The 9,932-nt window shown below is 43.4% G+C and overlaps 1 protein-coding gene across 1 annotated transcript in view; it reads left to right on the forward strand.

Moving 5' to 3' along the window:
- The first annotated feature begins 3,931 nt into the window (after positions 1–3,931).
- barhl1b (BarH-like homeobox 1b) overlaps positions 3,932–9,932 on the forward strand; it is a 6,590-nt gene continuing 589 nt past the window's right edge. The window contains exons 1-3 of the mRNA XM_056578815.1: positions 3,932–4,382; positions 6,599–6,821; positions 7,680–7,967. Of these exons, the coding sequence (XP_056434790.1) occupies positions 3,932–4,382; positions 6,599–6,821; positions 7,680–7,967 (962 nt within the window). The remainder of the gene's footprint in view (positions 4,383–6,598; positions 6,822–7,679; positions 7,968–9,932) is intronic.

Genomic DNA, 9,932 nt, shown 5'->3' on the forward strand with positions numbered 1-9,932 from the left:
AAATTCTCCCTCCCCTCTCTCCCTCGCTCGCTCGAGAGAGAGACCGAGAGAGAGAGAGACCGAGAGAGAGAGAGAGAGAGAGAGAGAGAGAGAGAGAGAGAGAGAGAGAGAGAGAGAGAGAGAGAGAGAGGTCTGTCTCCGCAGCAAATTACCGACACAAAACGAGGTGGCGCGCCGGCTCCGGGAGCTCGAGCGGTCCAGGGGCCCCTGTCACCATTAATGAGACGATGAAGCTTTATCTCGCCCGCGTGCATGTGCTAAAATTCTTTTCTTGTGTGACAGCTGACTGGGAAATGTGAGTGTTAACCTTATAAAAGATTCAGCAATTCTCATTATTTCCTGTCAACTCCACTACCTGATGGCTTTAAGGTGCATCATTTGCATCCGCACGCGCGGTTCGCCGGGCCGCTACCGGCTTCAGGCAGGCGGGCTTTTTTTGTTGCGTTATTTCCACGTGCGTTTCGTGCGTCGTTCGTTCGTTTGTTTGTTTGTTTGTTTGTTTGTTGTCGAGGAGTCATTCTTGTACACACGTCCCCTCGGCAGACACGTTTTACCCCCGTGTTCCGCCTCGATAGAGATGCCAAAGTTTATTCAAAGACGACACACATTTTACAAAACATATCTGGAGGTTTATTTAACACAAAGTGTTCGATCGAATGAATAAATAAAATGAGCCTCGTTGTCTTGCTTGTTTGTTCGGGTTCTTTTAGTTGTTATTGTTGTTGTTGTCTTATTTCGCCTACAGAGTCCACGAGAAGAAAGCATCCAGAAGACGTGGTGAGTCTGGAGGATCTGTCTGGGAGAGGATCGAAAACGGTGGATAAATATCAGATAAACAGTAGAGGTCTGTGGTAACATTATAAGCATTAACAATATTCACTGAACTCAACGTTGAAGACATCATTGATTTGAAAATGTTCTATTCGCCTATGCATTAGTCATACATGCGACTTTACAGATAGCCTAATCAATTGATCAGAACGATTGTGTTGATTTCCGAAATGTAAACAAAAAACAATTCAGTCAGAAGTTGTCAGTGAGGTGTCTTAAGTGCATGGTATGCTGTGATATATATATATATATATATATATATATATATATATATATATATATATAGGAGAAATACAGTAGGCCTATACAACAACAACAATCATTCTACCCATTTGGTGGACGGATTATTGAGATGTATTCTGGAAATTTGAGAAGCCTATCTACTGCCACCACAAAACACACACACACACACACACACACACACACACACACACACACACACACACACACGCACACACGCACACACGCACACACACACACACACACACACACACACACACACACACACACACACACACACACACACACACACACATCCGTGGGGCCTATGATTGCCAATATCTCAGCAAATATATTTTTGAATTCCATTGTTTTTCCATTATTTTGTTAAAATACTTTCAATATAGAACATGTAGCCTAATTAAATAGCAGAACATACTTATTTATTAAACACAGCATCGCGAATGTTTTTTTATTGTCTATTTGTTGTATGCCTGTAAATAAAACAAGCACGCAGAATCAATTAATTAATCATCGACCCCATTTCTGAATTAAACATCGGCCAGTGTGTGTGTGTGCGTCTAGAGCAAGCGTTAAGCGTGAAGAGAAAAGAAAAAAAAATTGGCCTACAAGCATCAAACCTCTGCTCCTTTTCATGCGCGAGTAAAGGAGAAAGAAAAGCCAAGTCAGGCTGGGTGGGTCCCCGCCTCGCCTACGTGACAGCTTGCAGCCGCGACGGGACCCCCAGGGAGCCGCGCGCGGATTCACTAACCTGCCGGTGTCTGAGAGCGACGCGCGCCTCCAATCTGGTGGTCGCATGGGGGGCTCGATTATGAGGGCCTGTCGGGGAGTCGCGCGGGGCTAACCGCTCGCTCCACAACGAGGCGAGGGGAGAGTGGAGACAATGGTGGGTTTCATGCAAGAGTTAAAGTTTGCGTCACGCCTCTCTTTCAACCCACGCTGTCCGGACTATTACCTCTCATTACCGTGGGATGCGTTACTGTTGGGTGCTTATTATGCACTAAACGCTCACTGTTTAGTGTCACCACACTTTGTTCCCCCAGAATAAAAGAAAAGCGACTGAATGGGAATTGTGGGGCCTCGTGTTCATGCATCCGAGGAAACGCACTTTTGACCGGCCAAAGATAAACAGATAGAGGGCCACAATACCTTCGTAAATATAATTTGAGCTCTGAAATATGAGAGGGAAATTACTTGGATTTGTTTCTCCAGCCCCAAGATGTTCACAGAAATCCTAAAGCTGAAACATGGATTAGTGGCTATTTGTGGCCTAATAACGACATTAAATAAGTTAATGAAAGAAGGAATCAATGCATACAAATAAGAATACAAATGTTATCAGTTATTCTTCGAACATGAAGAAAATAAGGGAAAACATTATGTATATATGTATTGAAATATCTGTCCGTGTTAGGGCTATGTACATTTGGCGACATCTGGTTATTTCCATCAAGCATTTAATTTAATGTTTACAAATCTTTCAAACAAAAATTAAATTCGGTAATAATCACAAAAGAGATATTTGTTCAGCATTAACTCGCAATCAAAAAAATAATCTAAAGTTGTCAATTTTGAATGATCATCAATTGTGACCCTTAGAAATTATCAAAACATATTATGAAGAGGAAATTTCAACCAAAGATAAATAGAAACGATTCGGGAAAAAAATAATATAAATCCCGTCAAGTTTGGAGCGAGTAACGCGCGTAAACGGATGCGAGCGCGCGGACCGTCCCGTGCCTCATCATAACCCCATTAGAGGGCTCATCAATGATGTAATGAAAGCAAACACAGTGTGAAAATTGCCTGTAAACAGTTGGATGCGAGTCTACTGATGAATTCAGTGTCTCTTTTATCAAAGTGAAGGAGCCAGGGGGAGGAGGAGGGAGGGAGGGGAGGGAGGGAGGGAGGAGGCGTGCGGGGAGGTCCACTTTCCTCTCCGCGAGCCACTCAACACCCTATAAGATCCCTCAGCCAATGAAGGCTCGTCACAGGGGACTCACGTGGACACGGCGCTTTTTAAAAACCTAGCTCCTGAGTTTTTCCCTCAAGTTCAATTTTTAGGGGGGGATTTTCCCATCACCTCGCATTCTTGAGTTGCCAGTTGTGACTATTTAACCCAGTTTACCTCAGCTTTGCCGTGCGCGATTCTCCCTCTCTCTCCCTCTCTCTCTCTCTCTCTCCCCCCCCTCTCTCTGCACACCGCCTCTCCACCGAGCTCCGCGCTCTCCCTTTCTGCGTCCTACTTTCCCCCCTCAAGAAGACACGAACAGTCGTCTCCCCTTCTGTAGTAGCAGCAGACCACTGGGCTTTCTCCTCCGCCGCTCCGAGGAATTAACACACATACCCCCTCTTCTCGTGTCCTCGTGGTTCCGGTCTGAAGACTGTCCACCTGTCCGCCTGTCCATGGTGCTGAAGCGCAGTCGCCGGCACTCACCTGTGCGCTGTTCCCGCGGTCTCAGCCGTGGTGTGTAGACCCGCTGCTGCCTCATCACAACTCGCTCATTGCTTCGCCTTCGCCGAGCCCACAAGCATCTCGTCGGCTGAGTTCAGCGTACACATCGAGGAGGAAAGGAATAGCCGGGCTGAAAACGACCGAAGACACACTCCTCTGAGGTGACGCCGGGTGCCAGAATCGGCCACCTGCAGAGAAAACCGGATGCATGGGACGTCGGTGTGATAGAAGTTAATCTGGAAGTGTTTGAAACTGCTGGGAGGCGACACATAGTTCAGGATTATAGAGTTTAGCCGAACGATCGCACGATCTGTGGTTTCTTTTCTCGGGGGATAAACTGCGACCAAAAAAACCCTAATCTTTTCCTGAATACCAATGATAGTTTAAGGCCGTGAAAACCCGACGATGGAGGCATCCGGAAACGGATCCAGTTTTGGAATCGACTCGCTGCTTTCCCACCGACCGGGCAGTCCGATGTCCAAGGGGGGCAGCCTGGTGGGGGACTGCCGCTCGCCGCTCGAGTTCAGCCCGAGGTCGGATGTGGAGAGCGGCTGCTCATCTCCTCCGTCGCCCCGGAGGGAATGCGTGGAGGAAGTATCGCAGAGACAGGGCCACGGCATCGGTCTCCCGCAGCACCTGCAGCACGCGCAGATCTCCGCCGGGTCCCAGCAGCGGACGGTGACGTCGTCCTTCCTCATCAGAGACATCCTGGCGGACTGTAAACCTTTGGCCGCCTGCGCGCCCTACTCGAGTAACGGGCAGCCTACCCAGGAGACGGGGAGGCTTGGGTCGAAAATTGCGGATGACTTCATGGATAAAATCCACAGCAACTCCTCGTCGGACAGTGAATATAAAGGTAGGCGGTGTGGTGGTGACATGGGTCCCGTTCGGCGGTGGGAAGGTTATTGCGTGGTGGGGAGTTGCAATTTTGAGTTGTGGGTCGTAGTTGGAATAAACTTTAAAGAATTCACGCTATAAAAATGTTGGCAAAAAATATATAAAGGTTTTAAGCTTTAAATAGTTTTGTAATATAATTGTATTGAATTCTGAAACAATATTAGACCTGGTTCTTGCATAAACCTAGCATGTAACAAAATATAATAATAACACATTCCAAGTAGGATATAATGTAATAAAGAAAGTGACCTAATTGTTGAAATCTTTGTAGATGCTTGCCGTTTTTAAATAATATAAAATAAATAAATAAATAACCTGCCACCAAGGTATACCAGGGCCTTCTGAGAGTCCAGAGAAAAACAAAACAAAGGGCTTGTATTAAATAAAGAAAAATAATCACAATTGAGAAAGATTAATTAATAATGAGAAAAAAGTTATTTCTCCTAATTTGACGAACTTGTGTTTGCTTGCATTAGCGGGTGCAATTTACGCATCTGTTGATGTGAGTCAGGCAAGGAGGGAGAGATGACAGGGTCGCCTCCAGATAAACGCCATCAAGGGCCTCTCTGTTTCCAATCATGTCATCGCCATAACGCACATGTCACCTCCAGTGACAATTTAATGAAGCCGTGGAGCATTTCGAGCTGCTGCACGACAGAAAAAAATACATGGCCTACATATAAATAAATATAAATTGTTAATATATGTAGGCTTATGTATCATTTCAGATATCTTTTGAGTTTTGTCCATATGGGCAATGTATATAATAGAACGCACACATTATTCTCACTATTTCTATAGTTGCAGGCCTATATTATTATTGTATTTTTGTATAGGGTCACATTATTACTAGTGATATGATAGTTTATAATATCATTATGTAGGGCTGATATTATAGCAGGCCTATACATATATTATAATATACAATAAAAGCTGAATTATTGCTACTATCAATAGCCTCATTATTAATCAATTTATCAGGCCGACATAATAATTGTTTTGCACTGATAAAGTTAATATTTGTTAAATTGGATAGCTTTTAAATTGCATAGCTGAATATATTTGAGGTGTATATAGCTAATTAATAACAGTAATTAAAATTCACCATGACAAAGCAGCCTGCAAAATAACTTCCAGAATAAGTTTAGTAGTAGGCTAGTTTGTTTTGAGCTCACCACGGAGAAGGGCTCAACGCCAATAATCAGTCAAACACAGAAAAAAATCAGTCTGCGTGAGCGTGTGCGCGGCTGCGTGTGTGTGCGCGTTTGCGCACGCGTGTCATTTTTATGTCGTCAGTGAGTGCACGCGCGTGCCTACGTATGCATCACAGCATCGTGTAGATATTCTCATCGACCCATTGATTATGGGAAGCAAAGCCCACATATACACTGGCTCTACTTTGATTTCCGCCAATCCGCCCCCTAATATTTCAGGGATTTGATGCAATTTGTCCCGGTCCTAATCAGATTTGTATCGCGCGAGGCCGCCCGGCTCTTTATCTCACTCATTTCCAGGCTCGTGTGAAGTTTCCCCGGTCGCGGTTGAAAGGCCCCCTTCCCTCGTGGCTCAATTAGGCGGATTATTGTGCTCCTCGAGACGACTCAACTATTCAACTATACCGCCGTCTCCCCCTTTTTGACTGAAACAGAGAGCTGACTGAGAATTGTATATCAATGAAATCCGTGGCACGACACCACCAAAAAAAATGAAATAAAGACCATATAGCAGGCTACAGAGGATGTTGAATCTGGGGATGGCTTTTCAGAAGAGTTTAGGCCTAAATCAAGTGTTGTGTATTTGACGTGTTGGGACTTAGAAATATAAAACCAGAAACGATTTTAATGAATCTCACGTTTATAACTCTTGCTTTTTAATTTTTTTTTACATTATTCTAGGCCTACTCAACTGATTAGGCTATATGACGGTCCATTTTAATAAAAAAAAATGTGTTAATGAAATCTAAAAGTAGGTTACCTTGTTCCTTTATCGACGAAAGATCAAGTCTTCACGTCACTTTTCTGTCACTTTTTGCACCCACAAGCACATTATTTAAACCATTACCCTCACGAGTAGCCTATACTTTATTTAAACCGGTTCCCCCACGAGCACATTATTTAAACGGTTACCCATACGTGCACATTATTTAAACCGGTTCCCCGCTCTTTTTTTCCCCAGTGAAGGAGGAGGGCGACAGGGAGATCTCGAGCAGCAGGGACAGCTCGCAGGTGCGGCTGAAGAAACCCCGGAAGGCGCGAACGGCGTTCACTGACCACCAGCTCGCCCAGCTCGAGCGCAGCTTCGAGCGACAAAAGTACCTGAGCGTGCAGGACCGCATGGAGCTCGCGGCCTCCCTCAACCTCACGGACACGCAGGTCAAGACCTGGTACCAGAACCGGAGGTAAAGACCCGGGAACAACACCATACACTGAAAAATAAATAGAGGGGCGTCTTATTGTTTTATTAATAGCTTGGCCAATTCAGTGTCGGCGCACTGGTTGTGAGATATTGTGTTAGTTCGTTCAAAATATCAATCTGTCAAAATGTGGGGGGCAGCGGGGCTATTTATCTACTTTCGGCCACCTCTATAGGCAATATAGGAAATTGAATAATATTCTATATGAAATGTTAGTCGGATTTCTTTAATAAAACAAGAGTATGATTCATACCAAATTTGACCACCTCTTTCTTGAGCCATGTCGTGAAACATTTTATTTTAAAGAATGCAGCGTTGATCCTTACGGAAACTTTGGTTTGGACAGATTTGAAGGGAAAGAGGGAGAAACGAGCAAACTTAATATCTAAAGCACCACGCTTTGGAGGATGACTAATGCATCGCTCCATGTGCGCCATCAATAATTCACACACACCACTATATCTGCTCAATTATCTTTATTATGAATTATTCACCTGCATGGAGAACATATTGACATCCAAACAGATATCCTTGGGTGTGAATACACCCAAGGACAGGCTGTTGACTTTTATTTATTCATTACCTTTTTTTTCTTCTTTAAGTGGCCTATTGCTTGCTTACGTTAGCACACCAACCACTTAGGCCTAAAAAGGCTAATGTATTTAAAGTAGCCTTTTAATTACATCCAATTGGCTCGACACTTAGTTCCTACACTTGACATTTACACTTTACACTGCTACGGTTGTAGCTGCGTCGATGTTGGGTGTTCTTCAACATTTGACATTAAATGAAGACCCAGTCCAGGGAAGGTGAATGTAACGCATCGATCTGACTTTCTTCCAGGACTAAGTGGAAGAGGCAGACGGCGGTTGGACTGGAGTTGTTAGCGGAAGCCGGTAATTATTCTGCCCTGCAGCGGATGTTCCCGTCCCCTTACTTCTACCCTCAAAGCCTGGTGTCCAACCTGGACCCGGGAGCAGCGCTCTACCTGTACAGAGGACCCTCGGCGCCCCCGCCGGCGCTTCAGAGACCCCTGGTCCCCAGGATCCTCCTGCACGGCCTTCAGGGGGGCAGCGAGCCGCCCCCTCTCCCCCCTCTCTCCGGCGTGCTCTCCCGGCCGGGCCAGCAACGGTGAGCCGGCCATTACAGATTTAATGCCCTCCTTGGCAGCTCGGGACTCCCAGTGTGAGCGAGAGGGAAGAGAGGAAATCAGTGTCGGCCTAACGGGGAAATAAAGACCCCGGGCCGAGCCCCGTGAAGAGGATTGAATCTGTGGCGCGAAAAACTTCCAGTCATCTGTCTGGATATATATTTTATTTTTTCACATTATTATAATTTTTTTATACCATGAACTTTATTTATTAGGTATTTATTTTTTCCTATAAATCGGAGATAATTTATGTATTTATTTTTTATTGTTTAGTTTTTTTTCATTCACTGTTCGATTAGGCCCTACGGGGGCTGGATTTACGGATTACAGGCACTTTCAAACACACTCATGGATGCAAATTCAACCAATAATAACAATAAAACAATAATATTTAGTGGCTAATACCTATTACTGTTAATAAATAATATTTTCAATATTTTGGGTTATTATTTGTCTTAATTTTTTTTAAATCATTTGGTTATTGTTCTGACAGGTTGTTGTTTTTTTACATTATTTTTACTTTACTGTTTACAAACAGATAAAGATCCACTGTTATCCACATGTAAATAAGAATATTTTGCATTTGATCCAAAAGAGAGTGATTTTACAGACATGTCTTGGTGTGTGGTCCGTCGCTCTCAGACCCCGGGAGGCAGTCTGATCCACTCGGCTAGATTAGCCATAATAAACTATAAGGAGTCCCAACATAGTTCCGCCAGAACGAAGAATGGTCTACCGACAGCGCGATCTGAGATCACATGAGGATTATGAAAATGGAAAAAATATTATATTTATACTCTTCATGTTCTTAGTTTAAGTTTTAGCTAAGTAAATTGTTAAGTAATTTCTATAAAAAAAAAACGATTTATCCGAACAGAAGGAATGGCGACCACCAAAAGAAGGTTTGGTTCTGACCCACATGATGCCTGTTGGTTTACTAGATGTATTTGAAGAGACGTTGTGCATTTTGTTATTTCATATGAATCCGTGATACCCTTGTTACTATCTCTTTGGTGAAAATGTACATTGCAGCTATCAACTTGTGGAGTGGTTCTCGTGTTTCTGGATCGTTTTTTCGTTCCTCCTCATGGTAATATGGTGAAATTTACTCCCTGAAGTTCACAGCAAATATTGAAGAAGGGGGATTTGATGTAAAAGAGAATTAATTTTATAAATGTGAAAATAAAGGTCTTTCATTTAAACATGTGACTGGTTAGTGAATTGGAAAAGCTCAATATATTTTAGCTGGATTTGGCAGTGCATTTTTGGTCTTTAGAACACAAAAAACGTCGAATATGCCTATTTTAACAGTGACCAAGTCATCCTAAGTAGGCTACCTTGGGGTCAAGCCGTTATGCTTTAATGTAAATTAAAACAATGCCATACTTAACTTAAAAAAAATCAATACCCAAATGAAAAAAATAATTGTGATCTTCATATTGAACCGCTTCAGCGGTTAAATTAATACTAATAGGCTACTACTCCTGGTCGATATTTCGAAAATAGTATTAGAATAGAATATACTTTTTTAAAACAATGGTTCGCTTAACACATAATTATCTCTTGATCCACGGGTTATTGAACACAGCCCTGGTTTAGCAGGGACAACATTACAACCCGTCCAGGTGTATTTAGCTAACAGCGTGAGGAGAACAGACTGTAAGCGGGGTGTTCATCAGGAGGCCCCCATCAAATATTTAACCTATTAGTCATTTAATCATTTCAGTCCATTTTAAGTGGACGTTAATTTCACTTCATGTGTTGAATACAATGAGCAGAGCTGGAGCCCAGGGCCGATACATGAACCAGTCTGGAAGCAGTGGGACGAATACACAGGAGCTGGAGCTGAGGAAACATGTCCTATTAGAAGGAATGTGTTTGAATCATTTCAAACACATCTGTCAATCGGTTTGCTAAAGCGAGCACAATGTTTGGGTTTCTTCGTG

Source organism: Gadus chalcogrammus, chromosome 19 (genome assembly GCF_026213295.1).
Source record: "Gadus chalcogrammus isolate NIFS_2021 chromosome 19, NIFS_Gcha_1.0, whole genome shotgun sequence".
NCBI classification, from domain to species: domain Eukaryota; kingdom Metazoa; phylum Chordata; class Actinopteri; order Gadiformes; family Gadidae; genus Gadus; species Gadus chalcogrammus.